We start from the raw sequence: 26,715 nt of genomic DNA on the forward strand, positions 1-26,715 counted from the left end.
AGAAGGCCAACTCTGTGGGACCTAATCAGCCGCTGGGATTCGTGTGGCAGAAGACAATCCCGGAGGTATTCTGGTCCGATGCCATGTAGGGCTTTATAGGTCATTACCAACACTTTGAATTGCGACCAGAAACTGATCAGCAGCCAATGCAAGCCATGGAGTGTTGGAGAGACGTGGGCGAACCAGGTAATCCCACGATAGCTCTCGCGGCCGCATTTGCACGACCGGAAGTTTCCGAACACTTTTCAAAGGTTGCCCCATGTAGAGAGCGTTGCAGTAGTCGAACCTCGAGGTGATGAGAGCATGAGTGACTGTGAACAATGACTCCCTGCCCAAATACGGCCGCAACTGGTGCACCAGGTGAACCTGGGCAAACTATCCCTCAAAATATCCATCCTAAGATAAAATACAAGAAATAGTATAAGGGCAGACTAGATGGACTATGAAGTCTTTTTCTGCCATCAATCTTCTATGTTTCTATGTTCTTCAGGACATTGGTACAGTTTCTGGAACTCCTTCCTCTGTTGCAACTGGATGTTCTATCAATATTGACCTTAAATGACAAACCATTAACCAATCACTTAGTGATCATTTCCTTTATGATGGAAGAAAGGTACTTATCACCTGGATTCAAAGTTCCCACAGCTGGGCTCTGGTATACAATTTACATTTTTTTTTTGCCAGCAAAAAATGAGTTTCCAGCAAAAAAACAAAACAAAACATAAGAACATAAGAAGAGCCATGCTGAATCAGGCCAAAGCCCATCGAGTCCAGCATTCTGTGTCACACAGTGGCCCACCAATTGTCCTTAGGGATCTTGAGCAAAAAGAGAAGGCAAGACCCTCCCTTTCCCTTGACCCCCAACAAGTGGTAGTCAAGGGAAATCTGCCTGCCTCAACCAACATAGAGGCAGCACTTGGACATCCGTTTCAATAACCATCTATATGCTTGGCATCCATGAATCTATCTAATCCTGCCTTGAAGCTATCAAGGCTGACAGCTGTCACGAACTCTTCTGGAAGTGAATTCCATAAACCAACGAAACCAACAAAAAACCTCACTCGTTGCAGACAATGGATTTACTTAATGACAGATTCACTTTAATTTTTTTTCAACTATGTCTCCAGATCAGGATCCAAAAAAGGTTCGCCATCATTGCTCTATACCGTTTCAGACAAAAGATTATCCACGGGCCTTGAGTTTGACACCCCTGTTTTAATGTCACCTGGGCACATTTGCACTGTGCAATGGTTTCCACAGGATATTTCTTTCTTTCTTTCTTTCTTTCTTTCTTTCTTTCTTTCTTTCTTTCTTTGTCTGTCTGTCTGTCTGTCTGTCTGTCTGTCTGTCTGTCTGTCTGTCTGTCTATCTATCTATCTATCTATCTATCTATCTATCTATCTATCTATCTATTTATTAAGAGTATCTCAATTCCCCCATTCCTGGCGGCAGAGGTGGATTTTAAGCAGTTTACGAAAGGCAAGGAGGGTGGGGGTAATTCTAATCTCTGGGGGGAGTTGGTTCCAGAGGGTTGGGGCTGCCACAGAGAAGGCTCTTCCCCTGGGTCCCGCCAAGCGACATTGTTTAGTTGACGGGACCCGGAGAAGGCCAACTCTGTGGGACCTAACTGGTCGCTGGGATTCGTGCAGCAGAAGGCGGTCCCTGAGATAATCTGGTATACAGTGATACCTCATCTTACAAACGCCTCGTCATACAAACTTTTCGAGATACAAACCCGGGGTTTAAGATTTTTTTGCCTCTTCTTACAAACTATTTTCACCTTACAAACCCACCACTGCCGCTGGGATGCCCCGCCTCCAGACTTCCGTTGCCAGTGAAGCACCCGTTTTTCCGCTGCTGGGATTCCCCTGAGGCTTCCCTCCATGGGAAACCCCACCTCCGGACTTCCATGTTTTTGTGATGCTGCAGGGGAATCCCAGCATCGCAAAAATGAGCACTTTGCTGGCAACGGAAGTCTGGAGGTGGGGTTTCCCATGGAGGGGAGCCTCAGGGGAATCCCAGCAGTGCAAAAACGGGTGCTTCGGCTGGCAAAAGGGGTGAATTTTGGGCTTGCACACATTAATCGCTTTTCCATTGATTCCTATGGGAAACATTGTTTCGTCTTACAAACTTTTCACCTTAAGAACCTCGTCCTGGAACCAATTAAGTTTGTAAGGCAAGGTATCACTGTATAGGTGAAGGTGCTGAGGTGTCTCCCAGGGGCCACTGCCAGCAGGGACAGGAGGCGGATTACGAACATTGTCGAGGCTGTGAGTAAAGGTAATAACGTTGATGTGGTGGTGCATCTTGGCACAAATGATTTGTCCCAGAGAAATGTTAATGTAGTAAAAAGAGATTTTCAATGTCTTAGTGTGGAGCTGGGTAAAATAACAGATTCAGTGACTTTCTCAGAGGTGTTACTGGTTTGTGGCCAAGAGGATAAAACAATGTGTATCAGAGAGTTTAATGTGTGGTTAAGGCAGTGGTGTAAAGCTGAAGGTTTTGGCTATGTAAGTCATGATGTCAGTAGGTGGTCTAATAGGGAGTTGTTTAAGAGGGATGGTTTGCATCCATCATACAGAGGTACCCAGGTGCTCGGTGAGGAATTCAGAACTTTTTTGGACAGGCATTTAAACTAGGTAAAGGGGACAGAGATGTAACTGATGTGGGTGATTTCTGTCCCCGACTAATGAGGATAAAGCAGTTTTTGGAAGCTTATGAAAAGGGAGCTGCAAATAAAATAGATGTAGTTGTTGATGATAAGGGGCAAACTAATAATGAAAATAATGTTCTTCGGGTAATGTGCACGAATGCTCGAAGCTTGAGCAACAAGCTCTGTGAATTAATGGCCATAATATCTAGAGATAATTTGGACCTGGTTGCCCTAACTGAGACATGGTTTAAGGATTCTAATGAATGGGAAATATCCATACCAGGATATACACTGTATAGGAAGGATAGAAGAGAGAGAAGGGGAGGTGGAGTAGCCATTTATATTAAAGAAAGTCTAAAAACAACACTAATTCAAAATACATGTCAAGATCTAGAGACTCTCTGGATTTGCATGCAAAATAAAGAAGGTTCTGTCATTAGAATTGGGGTGATCTATAGGCCTCCAGGGCAATCCGAGGAATATGACAACAAGATGGTGGATTAAATTACCCAAATGGCAGTAAAGGGAGATATTGTGGTTATGGGTGATTTCAACATGCCTGATGTTGACTGGAATATCCCCAGTGCCCTTACATGCAAAAGTAAGAATATAGTAGAGGCCTTTACAGGAGCAGCTCTGGCACAGCTGGTTAAGAAACCAACTAGAGGGGAGAATATTCTAGATTTAGTTTTTACGAATGGGAATTGGGTTTCAGAGGTCAAGGTGGGAGAAAATTTAGGTTGCAGTGACCATCTATGTTTGTGGTTTGATGTAAAAACTCATTGTGAGCAATCCTATAATGCAACCAAAGTACTGGATTTCAGAAAAACAAATTTTAATGCAATGGGGGAATATTTAGATAATGAATTAAAAGGGAGGGATAAAATGGCAGGAGCGAGCACCCAGTGGACTGTATTAAAAAAGGCCATCTTAAAAGCCACTGGACTGTATGTAAGACAAATAACTAAAGGTAAAAGGAAGAAGAAACCGCTATGGTTTAGCAATGATGTAAGGGCTATAGTCAATGAAAAAAAGGCTGCCTATAGGAGGTATAAAGAGTCTGGAAGTATAGCTGATAGGGAGGTGTATAAAATGAGACAGAAGGAGGCGAAACAGATAATATATGCTGCTAAAGCCTCAAAAGAGGAAGAAATTGCCAAATCTGTAAAGAAGGGGGATAAAACCTTCAGATATATTAGTGATAAGAAGAAGAAAAACTGCGGCATCACGAAGCTTAGTACTGGGAATAAAACATGCATTAATGGGAATAAGGAGATTGCTGACCATTTCAATAGCTACTTCTGTTCAGTTTTCTCAAAAGACACCTTACAAAATAATACTATAGAGGGATATAGCATTGCTTCCAGCTGTACGGATTCAGCTCCAGTGATCTTAGAAGCCGATGTCTTAGAAGAACTTGAACAATTAAAGATAAATAAGGCAATGGGTCCAGATGGCATCCACCCCAGAGTTCTTAAAGAACTCAGATCTGTCATTACTACCCCCCTGACTGATTTGTTTAACCAATCATTGTTAACAGGAGAAGTTCCTGAGGATTGGAGAATGGCCAGTGTTGTGCCTATTCACAAGAAGGGCAGTAGAGAAGAAGCTGGTAACTACAGGCCAGTTAGCTTGACATCAGTTGTAGTTAAAATGATGGAGACTCTACTCAAAAAGAGGATAAATCAGCACCTAAAAAACAATAACTTATTGGACCCAAATCAGCATGGCTTTACTGAAGGCAAATCATGTCAGACTAATCTTATTGATTTCTTTGACTATGTCACAAAGGTGTTGGATGAAGGTGGTGCCGTGGGTATTGCCTACCTGGACTTCAGCAAAGCCTTTGATACGGTTCCACATAAAGAGCTGATAGATAAATTAGTGAAGATTGGACTTAATCCCTGGATAGTTCAATGGATTTGCAGCTGGCTGAAGCGTAGACATCAAAGAGTTATTGTTAATGGCGAGTATTCTGAGCAGAGTCAGGTTACAAGCGGTGTGCCACAAGGGTGTGTTCTGGGTCCTATTCTTTTTAATATGTTTGTGAGTGACATAGGGGAAGGTTTGGTAGGGAAGGTTTGCCTATTTGCCGATGACTCTAAAGTGTGCAATAGGGTTGATATTCCTGGAGGCGTCTGTAATATGGTAAATGATTTAGCTTTACTAGATAAATGGTCAAAGCAATGGAAACTGCAGTTTAATGTTTCCAAATGTAAAATAATGCACTTGGGGAAAAGGAATCCTCAATCTGAGTATTGCATTGGCAGTTCTGTGTTGGCAAATACTTCAAAAGAAAAGGATTTTGGGGTAGTGATTTCTGACAGTCTCAAAATGGGTGAACAGTGCAGTCAGGCGGTAGGGAAAGCAAGTAGGATGCTTGGCTGCATAGCTAGAGGTATAACAAGCAGGAAGAGGGAGATTATGATCCCGCTATATAGAATGCTGGTGAGACCACATTTGGAATACTGTGTTCAGTTCTGGAGACCTCACCTACAAAAATATATTGACAAAATTGAACGGGTCCAAAGACGGGCTACAAGAATGGTGGAAGGCCTTAAGCATAAAACGTATCAGGAAAGACTTAATGAACTCAATCTGTATAGTCTGGAGGACAGAAGGAAAAGGGGGGACATGATCGAAACATTTAAATATATTAAAGGGTTAAAAAAGGTCCAGGAGGGAAGTGTTTTTAATAGGAAAGTATACACAAGAACAAGGGGACACAATCTGAAGTTAGTTGGGGGAAAGATCAAGAGCAACATGAGAAAATATTATTTTACTGAAAGAGTAGTAGATCCTTGGAACAAACTTCCAGCAGACGTGGTAGATAAATCCACAGTAACTGAATTTAAACATGCCTGGGATAAACATAGATCCATCCTAAGATAAAATACAGAAAATAGTATAAGGGCAGACTCGATGGGCCATGAGGTCTTTTTCTGCCGTCAGACTTCTATGTTTCTATGTTTCTATGATACATGATCCACGGGTGGGTTCCTATCAGTGCAGTCTGGTGCAGCCGCTCTGGTAGTGGCCCGACAATGAAGCAATTTTGGCGGGACTGCTTTGATGCTATCTGTGCCGGTCTGTGCGCGCCACCATATTTTTTTGGTAATTTTGGGCGGTTTTTTGGCTCTCTGAGCATGCGCAGAAGTAAAATCGTCCCGCAAAATGTCACATTGTGCACTGGTAGGAAAAGTTAAAAGGAACTTGGTATATAAAAAAAAAGTCAAGATAATGGCTGCAGCAATATGATTAAAGCTTTAAATAGAATGCTTGGCTGCATAGCTAGAGGTATAACAAGCAGGAAGAGGGAGATTGTGATCCCGCTGTACAGAGCGCTGGGGAGACCACATTTGGAATACTGTGTTCAGTTCTGGAGATCTCACCTACAAAAAGATATTGATAAAATTAAACGGGTCCAAAGACGGGCTACAAGAATGGTGGAAGGTGTTAAGCATAAAACGTATCAGGAAAGACTTAATGAACTCAATCTGTATAGTCTGGAGGACAGAAGGAAAAGGGGGGACATGATCGAAACATTTAAATGTGTTAAAGGGTTAAATAAGGTTCAGGAGGGAAGTGTTTTTAATAGGAGAGTGAATACAAGAACATGGGGGCACAATCTGAGGTTAGTTGGAGGAAAGATCAGAAGCAACATGAGAAAATATTATTTTACTGAAAGAGTAGTAGATGCTTGGAACAAACTTCCAGCAGACGTGGTTGGTAAATCCACAGTAACTGAATTTGGGATAAACATATATCCATCCTAAGATAAAATACAGGAAATAGTATAAGGGCAGACTAGATGGACCATGAGGTCTTTTTCTGCCGTCAGACTTCTATGTTTCTATGTTTATGTTTAATCACACAGTTGCAACTATCCTCTTGAGTTTTTGACCATCCTAGCAGACAAGCAAATAAAGTGTTTAGAAGCAATTAGACTGAAAGGTTGTTTTGCTTATCAACTTGTATTTTACTCAACCATCAAGCTTAGTTTATTTTTCACAGCTGTTAAAATAACAACCAGACCTTGGCTGATCTGCTGGAATGACTCAAGCTTTATTGCAGGGAATTCCCCTATTCCTCTACTATTGCTCAAGATTATCTTGATTGTTGCTTGGAAGTTATTGTCTCTTCACCTTGTGTACAGCTGAAAGTCCTCATGACCCAGGCGGAACTCCTTGAAAATTACAGATCCAAGTTATAGATCCATATTGATACCAGGTGTAAGTGAAAGAAAGCTGACCAGAGATGAGGAAAAGTAAAAGGTTTGGTTTGATTTGATGGTCATGCTAAAACAGTTTCCCCCCCCCCAAAAAATGTGACCTCTTTAAGGTGTATGGACTTCAGTTTCCAGGATTCCCATAGCCACCTTGCTGGCTGGGAGAATTGACCTCTCCAGGTTCCTAAGAGGTCAGTAAGGGGTGTACATAAGTGCAGTAGTGTGCCTTTCGTCCCCTGTCCAATTGTCTTTCCTTTATCTCATATATCATATATATTTTCTTCCTTTCATATATCTTCTCCTCTATTTTTACATATTATCTTTATATATATTACTTCATGTCTATTCTCTTCCATATGTATTGTGTATTGGACAAATGAATAAATAAAAATAAAAAATTAATAAGAATTCTGGGAATTGAAGTCTACACATCTTAAAGCAGCCAAGTTTTAAAAGCACTGCTAAAAAAGTTAAGAGGGCTTGAATTCACATAGCAAGAGCCATAGTTTGGCTTCATCTGACCCACTGAGTTGCAAGCTAATGAATTTCATTGAAGGTAGTTACTAGTAGTTACTACCACTGAGTTGTAAGCTAATGAACTTCATTGAAGGTAATTACTAGTAGTTACTACCACTGAAATGCAAACTAATGAACTTCATTGAAGGTAGTTACTAGTAGTTACTACCACTGAGTTGCAACTTCATTGAGGGTAATTACTAGTAGTTACTTACTGCCACTGAGTTGCAAGCTAATGAACTTCATTGAAGGTAATTACTAGTAGTTACTACCAATGAAATGCAAACTAATGAACTTCATTGAAGGTAGTTACTAGCAGTTACTACCACTGAGTTGCAAGCTAATGAACTTCATTGAAGGTAGTTACTAGCAGTTACTACCACTGAGTTGCAAGCTAATGAACTTCATTGAAGGTGGTTACTACTTTAAATGAAGTTCATTAGTTTGCAACTCAGAGGTTCAAATGAAGCCAAACTATGGTTTGTAATGATGTGTTGCCATGTAAATGTAATACCGGTAGTGCATTGTACACAACCAGAATTGCACCAAGCCAGTTTTTAAATAACTAAACAAAATTTAAAGCCAGAACGGGCTCTGTTCATATGTGACACTAAATCACAAGCCATCAACTGGAATAAGTCGAACTGTGATCGGTTTGAATTCAACTGGAAGATTACTCATTGGAAGGATTTTGAAACTCTGGTTTATGGCTTTGTTTGCGGAGCCTACCAATCCCATGATGGTTTGTTTTGATAAACTACAATTAAACAAGCCATAGCTAATGGCAAAGTGTGCAACTAGCCTTAGGATGCAACATAAGCTACCACCTTTGAGTTGGACTACAGCTCCCATTGCCCGCAACCAACTGGGGAGCATTACTCAGTTCCATCAAACCTGAGGTTCTTTGAGACATCTCCACTGGATACCGCAGATCGGGGGTAGGCAAAGATGGCTCTTCTATGACTTGTGGACTTCAACTCCCAGAATTCCTGAGCCAATCGTGCTAGCTTAGGAATTCTGGGAGTTGAAGTCCCCATGTCACAGAAGAGCCAACTTTGCCTACCCCTGCCCCAGATAGAATTTGACAGAGTTCATTGGGTAGCTGGGCTGAGTTTGGTCGCTCTTGCTAAGTTTTGCTTTCTTTTCAGCTGGAAACCTTCCAAGTTGCCTGACTCACAGGCTTAGCTCCCCTCCCCATGTTCGTCCCTGCAACTAATTGCAAAATCCTTTCACAGTCTGGCCAGTGTTGAAGAAAGCATCGGGCAGGGCAGACGTTGTCCAGAGATGTCCTCTCAAGACCGATTCTTTCTTTGGCTATCATGGATGGGGATATTGATAGCGATCAGCCATCAAGAACCCAGGTGGGTAAATACCAGCTTCCCTTCCTCAATTATATTTCTCATCAGCAAAGCTGCTGTTTTAGCATAGCAAAAACCATCCCAGCAGATGAAAGCTCTCCTTTGCCCAATCTTACTAAATAATCCTTTATCTATTGGTTTCTGCTTGCCTCCAAGGGTGAAGTCTCAGGGGCACACCCCAAAAAAGAGCCTGTCAATTTTATTTTATTTAAATCTACCTGCATGCTTTGAGATCATAAATTCAACTTCTCTTTTCTGTTTTCACTTGGTTTATTTATTTGAATTTGTATGCTACCTAACTCCTGAGACTCTGGGTCTCATAACTGAAAAAAATAAAATAAAATAAAAACATACAATGTAATGTTAAAAACCCGTTAAAACAATATACCCTTGACTTAATTGTCTTTGATTTTGCTTACGGAGGGCTGTGGGGGGAAAAAGCTTGTTAGGAAACATGTTCTAGCTACATGAACGACACTTGCTTCGTCCTTCTTTAAAATACAATTTCAACACCGAACTGAACGTTCTTGCATTATTATTATTATTATTATTATTATTATTATTATTATTATTATTATTATGCTGCCTTTTCAAGGTTTCTGTCTTTTTTGGAGGGGGCATAGCAGGATGTATGTGATGCGTTGTTATCATAAGGGCAGCCTTTTAAAATGAAAAAAAGTATTAGAATATTACTTGTGTATGTTTAGCTAACGAAAATGAAATAAACAATTTCTTTTAAAAAAACTTTGTTGGGGCAAAGAATGTGTGGCTTTGGTTGGCAGGGAAGTTACCCGCAATGGTTTTTACAATTCCTCACAAACCATACCTCATCTGTCATGCCAACATTGTCAAGGACTAGTTCACACATTGCAATACACTATAAGGGGGCTATTTTCATGTGTCTTGTGAATCAGCCAGCCTGCTATGTCAACTATGATCCCTGGCTGAATATAGTTAGCTGTCTAAACAGTCTCTGGATATGGCTGAGTTTTCCTGAGCTCTGTGTGAATCCACAATTTCTCAACTTTTGCAAATTTAAGATAGGTGGACTTCAACTCCCAGAATTGTGGTTGAAGCTGAAGTAGTCAAAGACTACTTCAGCTTCATCCACAACAACACAAGAGCACACAACAGATTCAAGCTTAACATTAACTGCTCCAAACTTGACTGTAAAAAATATGACTCTAGTAATCGGGTTGTTGAAGCGTGGAACTCATTACCGGACTCCGTAGTATCATCCCCTAACCCCCAACATTTTATCTTTAGACTATCCACGGTTGACCTCCCCAGATTCCTAAGAGGTCAGTAAGGGGCGTACATAAGCGCACTAGAGTGCCTTCCGTCCCCTGTCCTGTAGTCTCTCCTACATCTCGTATTTCTTCTCTACTATATCCTCTATAACCTTCATTGTGTATTATTGTGTATTGGACAAAATAAATAAATAAATCTCAGACATCAACACCCTTGAAAATGTCCAAAGATATTTCACCAGAAGAGCCCTTCACTCCTCCACTCGAAACAGAATATCCTACAAAAATAGACTAACAATCCTGGGCCTAGAAAGCCTAGAACTACGGCGCCTAAAACACGATTTGAGTATTGCCCACAAGATCATATGCTGCAATGTCCTACCGGTCAATGACTACTTCAGCTTCAACCGCAACAACACAAGAGCACGCAACAGATTCAAACTTAATACAAACCGCTCCAAACTTGACTGTAAAAAATATGATTTCAACAATCGAGTTATCAAAGCGTGGAACTCATTGCCGGACTCAATTGTGTTAACCCCTAACCCACAAAATTTCTCCCTTAGACTCTCCACGATTGACCTCTCCAGGTTCCTAAGAGGCCAGTAAGGGGCGTACATAAGTGCACTGGAGTGCCTTTCGTCCCCTGTCCAATTGTCTTTCCTTTCTCTCACTTATCATATATATTTTCTTTCTTTCATATATCCTCTCCTCTAAGTTCACTTTACCCTTATATACATTACTACATGTCTATGTTTCCTCCTATGTATTTGTGTATTGGACAAATGAATAAATAAATAAATAAATATAAATATAAATAAATAAATAAATAAAACATTCCCCAACTAACCGTGTCAACAGAACAGAGCAGAGCAGAGCAGATAACATAACGCAGGAACTGGGCATGGATAGTCTAGCAAAGAGAAGGGCCAGGAGAGACATGGTAGCAGCGTTCCAATATTTGAGGGGCTGCCACACAGAGGAAGGGGTCAAGATATTTTCTAAGGCACCTGAAGACCAGACAAGAAATAATAGATGGAAACTGATCAAAGAGACTTTCAACCTAGAAATAAGGGGGAACTTTTTGACAGTGAGAACAATCAACCATTGGAACAGTTTTTGCCCTCGGAAGTTGTGGAAACTTCATCACTGGAGACTTTCAGGAAGACATTGGACTGCCATTTGTCACAAATGGTGTAGGGTCTCCTGCTTGAGCAGGGGATTGAACTAGATGACCTAGTCCTAGAAAGTCCTTTCCAACTTTGTTAATCTGAAACATTTGAATAATAATATCAGAGTTGGAAGGGACCTTGGAGGTCTTCTAGTCCAGTGTTTCCCAACCTTGGCAACTTGAAGATATCTGGACTTCAACTCCCAGAATTCGCTGGCTGGGGAATTCTGGGAGTTGAAGTCCAAATATCTTCAAGTTGCCAAGGTTGGGAAACACTGTTCTAGTCCAACCCCCTGCTTAGGCAGGAAACCCTGAACCACTTCAGACAAATGGTTATCCAACATCTTCTTGAAAACTTCCAGTGTTGGAGTATTCACAATATCTGGAGGCAAGCTGTTCCACTGATTAATTGTTCTAACTATCAGGAAATTCCTCCTAAGTTGCTTACCTCCTTGATAAGTTCCCACTCATTGCTTCTTATCCTACCCTCAAGTGCTTTGGAGAATAGCTTCACTCCCTCTTATTTGTGTCAGCCCCTGAGATATTAAAGTACCTTAAAGTAGCCAAGGTTGAAAAACGGCAAAGGTGGCAAAATTTAACTGTTCTGACTAAAGAAAAGAAAAGAATTTATTGAACTTGGTTTGCACTTGGAAACCACTTCTGGACTTTATACTCGAAACAGACAAACAAACAAATGAAACTTTGATATTAGGTTTTTATTAGATTAATGTGCTATTATAGAAATCGCTAGCACTTACTAAACATGTAAGATGAGAAGTAGAGATTGTGACTGCACTTTGTATTCTACTGCAGCAAAAAAAGTTTCAGAACAACAGAATAACAGAGTCTGCAGAGAGGGGCGGCATATAAATCTAATAAATTATTATTATTATTATTATTATTATTATTATTATTATTATTATTATTATTATTATAGGGATCTTGTGGGTCATCTAGTCCAGCCCCCTACTCAAGTAGGAGACCCTACTACACCATTTCTGCCCAGTCTCTTCTTGAAAGCTTCCCATGGTGAAATTGGAAGTCCTAACTATTTTTCTATTTCCTTTTACCTTTTACCTTTCCCCCTTCTTTCCGTTCTTCCTATCCCTTTGTTTCTATTTGTATTTTATATTATTGCAAACTTCAATAAAAAAAATAAAAAAGAGAAACACAGGTTTATAGGATTGTACAAACAAGGCTGGTGATACATTAAGGTTGTGCTGGAGGAGCTATAGCTTTAAGTCATGAATGCAAACAGGAAAATACAGATAGTCCTCACCTTACAACCATTCATTTAGCGACCAGTAGAAGTTATGGCGGCAATGAAAAAAGTAATGCACAACTAGTCCTCATACTTACAATGGTCACTGCATCCTCATGACAGAGGTGGGTTCCCAGTTTGGATTGGTTCTATAGAACTATGAGTCTGCGGAGAAGGGCAGCATACAAATCTAATTAATAATAATAATAATAATAATAATAATAATAATAATAATAATAATAATAATAATAATTTGAAAACCATCGGAATTGACAAAATCTCCATCTGTCCATTGCAAAAGGCCGCTTTACTGGGATCGGCAAACATAATTCGCCGCTACATCACGCAGTCCTAGGTGCTTGGGAAGCGCCCGACTGGTGATGAAATACGAAATCCAGCATAGTGATCTCGTTTGCTGTGTTGTACTGACATAATAATAATAATAATAATAATAATAATAATAATAATAATAATTGTAAAGACTCTGTAAAGAAACAGATGAAACAATCAATCACATACTCCGCTATTGCAAAAAGATTGCACAGACTGACTACAAGCATAGACATGATGCTGTGGCACAGATGATCCACTGGAACTTGTGCCAGAACTACCATCTACCAGTGGCAAAGAACTGGTGGGATCATAAGCCCGGAAAAGTGGTTGAAAATGAGCAAGCAAAACTACTGTGGGACTTCCGACTTCAGACTGACCGAATTCTGAAGCATAACACACCAGACATTCTGATTACGGGGAAAAAGAAAGTATGGATCATCGACATCGCAATCCCAGAGGACAGCAGAATTGAGGAGAGGCAGCTAGAGAAATTAGTGAAATACGAAGATCTAAAAATCGAGCTGCAATGACTCTGGCATAAGCCAGAGAAAATGGTCCCAGTGGTACTTGGCACGCTGGGCGCAGTGCCAAAGGATCTCAGCGGACATTTTAAAACCATCGGAATGGACAAAATCTCCATCTGTCAATTGAAAAACATGCATTTCCCTCACAATGCGAAACAGTGGGGAAGCTAATTAGAACCCACCCTTGTCCCACGATCACAATATCAAACTTGGCAATCAGTGAATTGCAGCATCATGTAATCGCCATTAGCAATCTTCCCAGCTGCCTTCTGACAAATTCAATGGAGAAAAACCCCCACGTTTGCTGAACAACTGCAGGATTCTCTTTAACAACTAGTATGAGGTTTAGAATTTAGAAGAACAGAGTTGGAAGGGACCTTAGAGGTCTTCTAGTCCAACCCCCTGCTCAGACAGGAAACTCTATACCAGTGATGGCGAACCTTTTTGTCCTCGGGTGCCGAAAGAGTGTAGGTGTGCACTATCGCACATGTGCAAGTGCCACACACCCATAATTCTATTACTATTACTATTACTATTTATTAGATTTGTATGCCGCCCCTCTCCGTAGACTCAGGGCGGCTCACAGCACAATAAAACAATTCATAACAAATCTAATAATTTACAATTTAAAATATTTTTTAAAAACCCATTATTAAGCAAACATACATACAAACAAACATACCATACATAGAATAGAATAGAATAGAATTTTTATTGGCCAAGTGTGATTGGACACACAAGGAATTTGTTTTGATGCATATGCTCTCAACGTACATAAAATAAAATACAGTATACATTTGTCAAGAATCATGTGATACAACACTTAATGATTGTCATAGGGGTCAAATAAGCAATGAAGAAGCAATATTAATAAAAATCTTAGGATATACGCAACAAGTTACATCAATTGTATAGGCCCGGGGGAGATGTTTCAATTCCCCCATGCCTGACGACAAAGGTGGGTTTTGAGGAGTTTACGAAAGGCAAGGAGGGTAGGGGCAGTTCTAATCTCTGGGGGGAGCTGGTTCCAGAGAGTCGGGACCACCACAGAGAAGGCTCTTCCCCTGGGGCCCACCAACCGGCATTGTTTAGTTGACGGGACCCGGAGAAGGCCCACTCTGTGGGACCTAATCGGTCGCTGGGATTTGTGCAGCAGAAGGCGGTCTTGGAGATATTCTGGTCCGATGCCATGAATGGAGGGCAAAACCAGCTTTCTTCACCCCACCCCACCTGGAGGCCCTCTGCAGGCTGGAAATGGCCTGTTTCCCAACTTCTGGTGGGCTGAGTAGGCTCGTGTTTGCCCTCCCCAGGTTCCAAAGGTTTTTCTGGAGCTGGGGGGAGAGTAAAAGCGCCCTCCCCCATCTCTCTAGAGGCTCTCTGGAAGCCAAAAATGCCCTCCCAGAGCCTCTGTGCAAACCAAAAACCAGCTGGCTGGCACATAGATACACGTTGGAGCTAAGCTCGTGTGCCAACAGATATGGCTTCGTGTGCCACCTGTGGTACGTGCCATATGTTCGCCATCACTGCCCTATACAGTTTCAGACAAATGGTTATTCAATCTCTTCTTTAAAACTTCCACTATTTCACTAATTCACAACTTCTGGAGTCCAGTTGTTCCACTGATTAATTGGAGTAAAGGAAACAGACCCTCCAGCGTACCAAGAACCCCAGCCTTAATGTTTAACAAGCCTCCAAAGCAATAAGCAAGGCCTTAAATTGTGCTGTGGTGTGGAAGTTCCATGGATATATTTGTAGCTTAATCCTCATCTAATCCAACGTGTAATTCGGAGTTTAAGCAATTTTGAAAAGTCCAGAATGGATATTTGTATAAAGGACTTTGAATTTAGGAGGGGATGGGGAGGGAATCGGAATGTCTACAGTTCAGCCAACAACAATATTGCGAAATTGTGGAAACCACATACTCTGGTCCTTGAAAACCTCTTGTTTTTTTAGAATAGAAAGACCATAAATCCAGTCCATAAACAGCATTTGATTGATTACAACCATATCTTGTAAGGCAGTGTTTCCCAACCGTGGCAACTTGAAGATATTTGGACTTCAACTCCCAGAATTCTGGGAGTTGAAGTCCAGATATCTTCAAGTTGCCAAGGTTGGGAAACACTGTTGTAAGGAACTTGCCCGATTTTGCATATATCTATATGTGTATATATTTGCATATCTGTATACTTCATGCCCTGGTAGATCAGATAAAATGTCTCACTCAGTTCTCTCTGAACTCTATTCTACAGCTGTGTTAGATTACAATTTTTGGCTTTCCCTGTTGGGCCAAGCAAAGATCAATCAAATAAACAAAAAGAAACATGTTTATCTTACTTCCTCTCCGAACACTGTCCAAACATTTAAAATTACCAAATAAAAATTATGGAAAAGCAAGTTTAGTATGCACCACAATATATCTTACCGTGTAAAAAATCATAGCTATAAAATTGTACACAAATATACAGTATGTATCTGAGAACTGCTCCATCTGCTGTACAGATAATCCTTGACTTACAACAGTTCATTTAGTGACCATTTAGAGTTATAACGTCACTGAAAAAACAGCTTACAACTGTTTTTCCACACTTATGGCCATTGCAGCATCTCCATGATCATGTGATCAAAATTTAGATGCTTGGCAACTGACTCACAGTTACAACAATTGCAGTGTCCTGGAGTCATGCGATCCCCTTTTTGTGATCTTCTTCAAAGTCAACCAGCTTCACTTAACAACCATGTTACCAAGACAACTGGACACAACCACAGTTTTTTCCTGAATGCCATCACTCTGCTAAACAAATAGTTCCCTCACCACCACTATCAAACTATTCATTAAGGCTGCATTACTATTATTATTAGTCTTCTCATCGTTCCTATCACTCATCTCCTCCCACTTATGACTGTATGACTGTAACTTGTTGCTTAAATCCTTACGATTTATATTGTTGCCTGATTGCTTATTTGAGCCCTATGACAATAATTAAGTGTTGCACCTCATGATTCTTGAGCACTGTATATTTTCTTTTATGTACATTGAGAGCAAATTCCTTGTGTGTGTACAATCACACTTGGTCAATAAATTGTTCTTTTCTGTTCTTCTGTTCTTCTGTTCTTCTGTTCTTCTGTTCTTCTGTTCTTCTGTTCTTCTGTTCTTCTGTTCTTCTGTTCTTCTGTTCTTCTGTTCTTCTGTTCTTCTGTTCTTCTGTTCTTCTGTTTTCTTCTGTTTTCTTCTGTTCTTCTGTTCTTCTGTTCTTCTGTTCTTCTGTTCTTCTGTTCTTCTGTTCTTCTGTTCTTCTGTTCTTCTGTTCTTCTGTTCTTCTGTTCTTCTGTTCTTCTGTTCTTCTGTTCTTCTGTTCTTCTGTTCTTCTGTTCTTCTGTTCTTCTGTTTTCTTCTGTTTTCTTCTGTTCTTCTGTTCTTCTGTTCTTCTGTTCTTCTGTTCTTCTGTTCTTCTGTTCTGTTCTTCTGTTCTTCTGTTCTTCTGTTCTTCTGTTCTTCTGTTTTCTTCTGTTTTCTTCTGTTCTTCTGTTCTTCTGTTCTTCTGTTCTTCTGTTCTTCTGTTTTCTTCTGTTTTCTTCTGTTCTTCTGTTCTTCTGTTCTTCTGTTCTTCTGTTCTTCTGTTCTTCTGTTCTTCTGTTCTTCTGTTCTTCTGTTCTTCTGTTCTTCTGTTCTTCTGTTTTCTTCTGTTCTTCTGTTCTTCTGTTCTTCTGTTCTTCTGTTCTTCTGTTCTTCTGTTCTTCTGTTCTTCTGTTCTTCTGTTTTCTTCTGTTTTCTTCTGTTCTTCTGTTCTTCTGTTCTTCTGTTCTTCTGTTCTTCTGTTCTTCTGTTCTTCTGTTCTTCTGTTCTTCTGTTCTTCTGTTCTTCTGTTCTTCTGTTCTTCTGTTCTGTTTTGTTCTGTTTTGTTCTGTTTTGTTCTGTTTTGTTCTGTTCTACTCAAGTGTTGTATCTTATGATTCTGGACAATTGTACCTTTTCTTTTGTGTACATTGAGACCATATGCACCAAAGACAAATTTCTTTGTCAAATGACATTTGGCCAACAAAGAATTCTATGCTATGCTATGCTATGCTATGCTATGCTGTGCTATATTCTATTCTATTCTATTCTATTCTATTCTATTCTAGTCTAGTCTAGTCTAGTCTAGTCTAGTCTACTCTAGTCTAGTCTACTAACTTAAGCTACTACTATCATTCACTTCACAACCGTGGCAGGAAAAATCGTAAAATGGGGCAAAGCTCACTTAATTTCAGTTAGCAACATCAATATTTTTTTTCAAGCTTGGCAACTTTAGGAGGCGGGGACTTCAACTCCCAGAATTCCCGAGCCGGCATGCTTTAGATCAGTGTTTCCCAGCCTTGGCAACTTGAAGATATCTGGACTTCAACTCCCAGAATTCCCCAGCCAGCAAATGCTGGCTGGGGAATTCTGGGAGTTGAAGTCCAGATATCTCCAAGTTGCCAAGGTTGGGAAACACTGCTTTAGATCCTTCCTAAAAGTAGCAATGGATGTACTGGGCAGCAATGAGGTGAAGAAGCTTCATAATTAGGTCCAAACCAAAAAAACTACCATAACAGGAGAAATAGTGGAGAAATAGAGACAGTCAGACAATAATAATTCCAAGGCTTTTTAGAGAGACTGTGTTTTGAAAGCATCCACCCAAATGCTGGTGTTAAGAGGATTCCCAGAAGTAATAACATGCAGTATATTTTTCCAATAATAAAATAAACCAGTTTTATATTCCTTCCTTTTACCTCTCCCAATTTTCTTTTAAATGTTGTCATAGGATTTGATTTCTCTATTTTTCTTTCTTAGCCCATTATACAGAGTTCTTGGTAGCTTTGAAGTAAAGTCACCCAATGAAGACTTTTTAAACCTGTCTTTCTAAGAGTTTCTAAGAGCTTTTAGAATACAGTAGTTAATAGGCAATTTCAGAAAATCTCCACAACAATTGCAAGTGAGATGGCTAATCCTATTATCTCTTGCTGCTTAAACACACAGAAAGCCACTGTTTTGTGGTCTCTTTGAGTGGATCAGCTGTTCAGAATTACATATGGGCAATCTCCCATCTTCTCAATTTCTGGAGAGATTCCAAGGAACTGGTCTTTTCATCAATTCCTTGATCTTTGCCAGGATTGTCAGCTCTTTAAAGCAGGTTGCCATAGGTCCTAAAAAAAACTTACTTAAAATTCCTAAGCCTTAGAGAGGGGAGGAAAAACCCTTGCTAAAAGATATCACTATATATTTTTATGACTTTTTGATTGGCTGTTTTATGATCTTATCTGTGTTTAATTATTGTTTACGGCTGTGTAAAATTAACTGCAGACTTTTAATTGTTGATATTGTAACACGTCAAGAATCTCTTAATTGTGGCAATTGAAAAAGAAGAAGAAATATAAATAAATAAGAGGACCGGCATGTACTCTGCAAAGTTAAAAGTTGTTTCCTTACCAATTTCCTGAGTTATTTTGAGAGTTGAATGGAGGTAACTCTGTCAACAGTGTATACCTGGATTTTCAAAAAGCCTTAGACTAACTTCTTTATCAAAGGTTTGTCATTAAACAGAGCAGCCATGGAGATAAAAGGAACTATCTTTATACAAACATCTCTCTTGTTAGCAAGAGAAACCATAAAGGTTAAAAATTAATGGACAAGTTTTCCAATGAACTGAAATAAAAAGTGAGCTTTGTTAAAGGTCTGACGTGCAACGACGTCTTAATAAATCTTCTTGACTTAAAGATAAGGTTAGTTATACAATTAGTCCTCGATTTATGGCCATAATTCAGATCAAAATTTCTGTTGTTAAGCAAGACAATTGTTAAGTCAGTTTTATTCCATTTTATGACCTTTCTGGCCACGGTTGTTAAGCGAGTCACTGCAGTTGTTAAGTTAGTAACAAGTTGTTCAATGAATCTGGCTTCCTCACTGACTTACTTTGTCAGAAGATCACCAAAAGGCATCACGTGACCCATTGGACACTGAAACTGTCATAAATATGAGCCACTGTATATTTTGGAGTATAAGATGCACTGGAATATAAGACGCACCTTAGTTTTGGAGGAGGGAAATAGGGAGGAAAAATCTACCTCCCAGGTATTTATCTGGCTAGCATCCTTAAGTCTGGTCAGTTTCAGCACAATGTTGTTTGGCGGGACCCAGGAGAAGAGCCTTCTCTGTGGCGGCCCCGACCCTTTGGAACCAGCTCCCCCCGGAGATCAGAACTGCCCCCACCCTCCTTGCCTTTCGTAAAGTTCTTAAGACCCATCTCTGCCGTCAGGCATGGGGGAACTGAGACATCTCCCCTGGGCCCATACAGTTTATACATGGTATGTTTGTGTGTATGCTTGCTTTTAATAATGGGTTTTTTAGTGTTTCTTAAATTATTAGATTTGTTCTTACATTGTCTTTGTTATTGTTGCGAGCCGCCCAGCGTCTACGGAGAGGGGCGGCATACAAATCTAATAAATAATAATAATTATTATTATTATATTATCCCCTGGTTAAGGCTGAAAAAAATATTTTTCGGAGGAAGTAGCAGTGAAAAAAAGCCTGCAAAATCTTAAGGCTGGGAAAAAACCTTCGGAGTAGCAATGAAAAAATCTTGCAAGCAAGAAAGATTGTTAGCACTTCGTTAGGGCTGAAAAAAACTTTTTTGGGAGGGACTAGCAATGAAAACAAACCAGGAAGAGCTGGGAAGATAATCAGCACCTTGTTAGGGCTTGGGAAAAAAGCTACATTCGGAGCTGCACCTAAATTGTCAGCCTCTTTTAGGGAGGAAAAAGGTGCATCTTATACACTGAAAAATACGGTAGTTGCTAAGTGGCCAAATTTTGATGATGCAACCTTGGGGAAGCAGCAATATTGAGCGTGAACACTCGGCTCCAGCCAATAGTATGCTTGTGGTATGACCTTTGATTGGCTTTTTAATATTTGGGGTTTTTAAATTTTGTATTGTTTTACCTTGAATGGTTCTTTTTACGTTTGGAATTCTTAATTTACGCCCTGGTCAGACCACATCTGGAGTACTGCATCCAGTTCTGGTCACCACACTTCAAAAGAGACATTGAAACTCTGGAGAAGGTGCAGAAAAGAGCAACCAAAATGATTAGGGGACTTGAAACCAAGACTTACGAAGAGAGATTGCGGGAACTGGGCATGGATAGCCTAGAGAAAAGGAGGGCCAGAGGGGACATGATAGCTGTATACAGGTATACGAGGGGTTGCCACAGAGAGGAGGGGGCCACTCTATTCTCAAGAGCACCAGAGGGCCGGACGAGGAACAACGGCTGGAAGCTGACCAAGGAGAGATTCAACCTAGAAGTAAGGAAGAACATCCTGATGGTCAGAGCGATCAACATTGGAACAACCTGCCTGCGGAGGTTGTGAACTCCCCAACTCTGGACACTTTCAAGAGGAGATTGGACTGCCACTTGGCTGGGGTGCTTTAGGATTCCTGCTCAGGCAGGGGGTTGGACTTGATGACCTGCATGGTCCCTTTCAACTCTAACAATAAATAAATAAATAAATTTTGTATTGCTGTTATCTTGTACGCCACCCTGAGTCTCCTGGAGAAAGGCAGCCTATAAATGTAAACAAACAAACAAACAAACATAAACAAAAAGTCCTAAGTATGAAAAACAATCAGAATAAGTCACTTTTTTTCCAGTGCCATGGTAAGTTTGACTGGTCACTAAACAAACTGTGGTAAGTCGAGGACCACCTGTAGGTATTCAATGTTATAAAACCCAAATGCAATTGTCAGGAGCTCACTAAGTTAAACGGGTGAATGTTTACAAGGTGAATGTGAAAATTAAACTGGGCAGTGGTGAATGAAATGCCAAAATGTGGTTCAGTTTAAGTATGGAAATTGACTCAGCTGTTTTTTTCTCCCCTCTTTCCGAGTGCACAGAAGCCGTTGTGTAAGAATTTGATGTCCTTTAAAAAGTAAAGGGACAAAAAGACGCAAATGCTATCCCCAAGCCAGGAAATAGCTCGGCTGATACTTGTCACAACGGTGTTGCATCACTACACTCCGCTGTTCTCCAGACATGATAACGGGCGGCCCTCAGTACCACTGAAGGTTTGCTCACAAACATGACCACAATGCCCTAAGGGGATTTGGGGTTTTCAGCCCCTCCCAGGATGCATCTCAGATGCTCACAAAGTTACCCACCAGATGCCTGCCCAGTGTGAATGCCAGTCATATGTTTGTGGGTCATAGTTAGTATCTACCCTTTAGAAACATAGAAACATAGAAAACTGACGGCAGAAAAAGACCTCATAGTCCGTCTAGTCTGCCCTTATACTATTTCCTGTATTTTATCTTAGGATGGATATATGTTTATCCCAGGCATGTTTAAATTCAGTTACTGTGGATTTACTAACCACGTCTGCTGGAAGTTTGTTCCAAGGATCTACTACTCTTTCAGTAAAATAATATTTTCTCATGTTGCTTTTGATCTTTCCCCCAACTAACTGTGTTAAAGCAGTGTTTTTACCAAAAAGTGGGGTGCCCGCCCCACTGGAGGTGGGTGTGAAGCAGTGCCAAGGGGCACGTAACCCAAGGGAACATGCTTTATTTGCTGCGGGGAGTAGGGGATTTTTTGCACTGAACAATAACACACAGCAGGAGATAGGAAGTGCAGATAAACCCTTAAGAGACACCGTGGAAAATATATGAAAAAAAAAATCACTAGGGGTAGTGATTTCTGACAGTTTCAAAATGGGTGAGCAGTGTGGTCGGGCGGTAGGAAAAGCAAGTAGGGTGCTTGGCTACATAGCTGGAGGTATAACAAGCAGGAAGAGGGAGATTGTGATCCTGCTGTATAGAGCGCTGGTGAGACCACATTTGGAGTTCTGTGTTCAGTTCTGGAGACCTCACCTACAAAAAGATATTGAGAAAATTGAATGGGTCCAAAGACGGGCTACAAGAATGGTGGAAGGTCTTAAGCATAAAACATATCAGGAAAGACTTAATGGACTCAATTCATATAGTCTGGAGGACAGAAGGAAAAGGGGGGACATGATCGAAACATTTAAATATGTTAAAGGGTTAAATAAGGTTCAGGAGGGAAGTGTTTTTAATAGGAAAGTGAACACAAGAACAAGGGGACACAATCCGAAGTTAGTTGGGGAAAAGATCAAAAGCAACATGAGAAAATATTATTTTACTGAAAGAGTAGTAGAAGCTTGGAACAAACTTCCAGCAGACGTGGTTGGTAAATCCATAGTAACTGAATTTGAACATGCCTGCGATAAACATATATCCATCCTAAGATAAAATACAGGAAATAGTATAAGGGCAGACTAGATGGAACCTGGGGTCTTTTTCTGCCGCCAGTCTTCTATGTCTCTATGTTTCTATGAAAAGAAAGGAGGAGAGAGACGGTGATAATGAGACGAACGTAACTTTCCTGTAAGCTAAGACAAGGAAATGTGATAAAGCATATGTAGCGCTTGGCTTCACTGTGACTACAGTGGGAGACGAGGAAAAACCTGTATGTTTACTGTATCTAAAAATGTTGGCAGCGGACAGCATGAAGCCAAATGAATTAAGGCCTCACTTAAACACATTACAAACCGATCACGCTGATAAATCACTTGAGTTTTTTCAGCGAAAGCGTGCCAAAAATTGAAAACAATTGTCCTGGCAGAGAGTTTGGGGGAGGGAGCGTGAAATGTTTACTTCTTCCGGGCATTACAGAAAATAATTGAGAAACACATGCGGCCTATTGAGTTTTGGCTTCTCCGGCCTTGTTTTCCAATTTCTATTTTTTGTTGTTTTTTTGCTGAGCTTGTGAACGCTTAAGCCGTGAAGGAGGTTGAGGGCCCGCCTCACTATGAAATATTTTTGCTTTTCGCGGAGAGGGGCGGCATACAAATCTAATAAATTATTATTATTATTAATATTTCCGCTGCTATAGCTTGGTGATAGTGGCCCCCAGCGTGGTGACTGTGGGAGCAGATGTGCGGATTGTGCTCCAGGTTGACGGCGCTCCATCGGTGTTCTCAGGCACTGTCTTTTTCCAAAACGAGTTGAGCGGGAAAAAATGTTCCGAACAAGTACCATTCAACTTTCAGACCAATCCGCCTGATCCGAACAAAATGTTTGTCCAAGATGTGACCTTGAAGGTAAGACTGGAACCTGGGTGGATTCTATGTCCCACCCCTTGTTCTGTCGGGCTCTCTGGTAGACTCCTCCCAAAAATTCACAGGTACAAATTTCAGACACACACACGTTTGAAAATTCAAAACAATGTTCTTTATAATGAAAATTCACTTAAACCAAGCCCTCTTTTGGTATAGCAAGGAGCACTTGTCTCCAAACAAACTGGTAATTTGTACAAGTCCCTTATCAGTTCTGTGATACTTAGCTTGCAGTTGTGAGGCAATTCACAGTCCTTCTTTCACAAAGTGAAACACACTTTGCTCTGGTTTAATTTCAAAGCGGGGAAAATCAGCACACAAAAGGTCAAACGCAGCAAAGCAGTCACGAAACACAATGATCAGATAATCCTCCACAATGGCCAAACCCACAGGCTGCTATTTATAGCAGCCTCACTAATTACCACAACCCCACCCAACCACAGGTGGCCTCATTTTCTTTGATAATAATCTCTCAGTTGTTGTTGCCTATGCATCGCTCTCCGCATGCGTGGCTGTATCATTAACTGTTGTTCTGAATCCAAGGAGGAGCTAGATAATTGATCTCCTTCTGAGCTGTCTGCCCCATTCTCCTCCTCCCTGTCACTCATGTCTTCTTGGTCAGAGGAGCCTTCATCAGCAGATTCCACGGGGGGGGGGGGCAAAACAGGTCTGCAGCATGTGGATGTCTCCCCCACACCCATAGTCCTTGGGGCAGGAGCTGGGCCAGAGCTAACCACAACACAGTGAGAGAGCACCCAAATCTCTGAAGGCAAATGATTCCACTGGTTAATTGTTCCCACTACTAGTACCTTGTCCAATAGAAGAATAAAATAGAATAGAATTGGAAGGGACCTTGGAGGTCTTCTAGTCCAACCCCCTACTTAGGCAGGAAACCCTACACCACTTCAGACAGGTGGTTATCCAACATCTTCTTGAAAACTTCCAGGGTTGAGATATTTGTCTGAAGAGGTACAGGGTTTCCTGCCTGAATAGGGGGTTGGACTAGTACATTGCTCAACAGTAGCAACTGTGAGACCGTCCAAGCACAGAAACCATGCAAATACTCCGGCGCAGTGACTGTAATGCACTGTGTTGCCGTAAAGCAAACAATTAGGGGTCTGTAGAGTGGGTCTGGGTGTTTAGGTCAGGCCAGGGTCAGGGTCTTTACAGTATTGGGTAGAACTGAGCTAATTATATTAGTCCGGCCGTCTAAAACCATCCCAATTTCTCATGCGGCCCCATGGCAAAATTAATTGCCCACCCCTGCTCTAGAAAGAGTAGAGAAAAGAGCAACAAAGATGATTAGGGGACTGGAAACTAAAACATATGAAGAATGGTTGCAGGAACTGGGCATGGCTAGTTTAATTAAAAGAAGGACTAGGGGAAACATGATAGCAGTGTTCCAATATCTCAGGGGTTGCCACAAAGAAGGACTCAACCTATTCTTCAAAGCATCTAAGGGTAGAACAAGAAGCTAAACAAGGAGAGAAGGAACTTAGAGCTAAGGAGGAATTTCGTGACCATTAGAACAATTAACCAGTGGAAGAGATTGTCTCCAGAAGTTGTGAATGCTCCAACACTGGAAGTTTTTAAGAAGATGTTGAATAACCATTTGCCTGAAGTAGTGTAGGGTGTCCTGCCTAAGCAGGGGGTTGGACTAGAAGACCTCCAAGGTCCCTTCCAACTTTGTTGTTGTTGTTGTTGTTATTTTTACTTCCAAGGTCCCTTCCAACTCTGTTACTCTGTTATAAAACCAAGCTAAGCTATAAAACCAAGCCAACTCTTGTTTGAGATATGACATCCTCAAGATCAGATGCACCGTTTTCTTTCTTGCCTGGTTTGGGATAAACTGTAGTTTGCCAGCCACCTTTTTCTTCAAGCCATAATTAAAAATTAGCAGCAGACTTTCTTCAGGCATTACCCAGACTTCTGAAAACACCGGCTTGGTCGAGTGATCAGCTGTTGCTCTTAAACTGGCCTGTGAAATAATCTGCTGATGCCAACAAGTCACAGATTGCCGAGGAACAGAAATGGAACTGCGATCTGTTGTTGTTTCCCCAGATTGGATGCTGACAGCTCAAAATCGCTGGACCAGCCTGGAACTGTCATGCAGAACTTGAAGGAGGAAGTTGATGGGATTGGGGTGGGGGTAAAGGATATATTGTGCATGTGGGGGTAAGGCTTGGAAACATGAAAAAAGGGAAATACTGCCTCGAAATAGCCCGAAGTTCCAGTAAATGGGTAATAAAAATTGACATAATGATCCCTGTTCGGTGATCAAGGGGAAAGTTCTGCTTTTCACACAAATGCTAACAGACGGAGATATCGCCCAGTCTTTCTGAATGCTTTTATTGTCTAACTTTATCTGTATTCAGTAGATGAGGATCATTACACTGGGATTTATCTCTGTTCCCAGGATGCTAAAATCCATAAAGGGATTTTTCCCACTGAACTCTGGCAAAAAAAACCAACAACAACCCTGTGAAGTTCTTTAGGGTAAACAAAACAAATTTTTGCTGCTAAGCAAAAGAATTTAAAAAGTAGGGTCCCACATTTAGGCAAGAAAAACAAAATGCACAGGTACAGTATATGTGGTACCCCCATTGATATATTGTACTATGAGTATATCCTCTACAACCTTCATTATGTTTTGGACTAGATAGATAGATAGATAGATAGATAGATAGATAGATAGATAGATAGATAGATAGATAGATAGGTAGGTAGGTAGGTAGGTAGGTAGGTAGGTAGGTAGGTAGGTAGGTAGGTAGGTAGATAAAACCTAGATAGATAGATAGATAGATAGATAGATAGATAGATAGATAGATAGATAGATAAAAACCCTGTGAGGCTCTTTAGGGTAAATAAAACAAATGTTTATATGTTTCTATAGATAGATAGATAGATAGATAGATAGATAGATAGATAGATAGATAGATAGATAGATAAAAACCCTGTGAGGCTCTTTAGGGTAAATAAAATAAATGTTTATATGTTTCTATAGATAGATAGATAGATAGATAGATAGATAGATAGATAGATAGATAGATAGACAGACAGACAGACAGACAGACAGACAGACAGACAGACAGACAGACAGACAGACAGACAGACAGATAGATAGATAAAAACCCTGTGAGGCTCTTTAGGGTAAATAAAACAAATGTTTATATGTTTCTATAGATAGATAGATAGATAGATAGATAGATAGATAGATAGATAGATAGATAGATAGATAGATAAAAAACCCTGCGAGGCTCTTTAGGGTAAATAAAACAAA

The 26,715-nt window shown here is 40.6% G+C and overlaps 1 protein-coding gene across 1 annotated transcript in view; it reads left to right on the forward strand.

Moving 5' to 3' along the window:
• The first annotated feature begins 8,619 nt into the window (after positions 1–8,619).
• The window catches only part of LOC139163096 (complement C4-B-like), a 129,419-nt gene continuing 111,323 nt past the window's right edge, over positions 8,620–26,715 (forward strand). Inside the window, exons 1-2 of the mRNA XM_070744036.1 lie at positions 8,620–8,758; positions 23,213–23,420. Of these exons, the coding sequence (XP_070600137.1) occupies positions 8,682–8,758; positions 23,213–23,420 (285 nt within the window). The 5' untranslated portion in view covers positions 8,620–8,681. The remainder of the gene's footprint in view (positions 8,759–23,212; positions 23,421–26,715) is intronic.

Source organism: Erythrolamprus reginae, chromosome 2 (genome assembly GCF_031021105.1).
Source record: "Erythrolamprus reginae isolate rEryReg1 chromosome 2, rEryReg1.hap1, whole genome shotgun sequence".
NCBI lineage: Eukaryota > Metazoa > Chordata > Lepidosauria > Squamata > Dipsadidae > Erythrolamprus > Erythrolamprus reginae.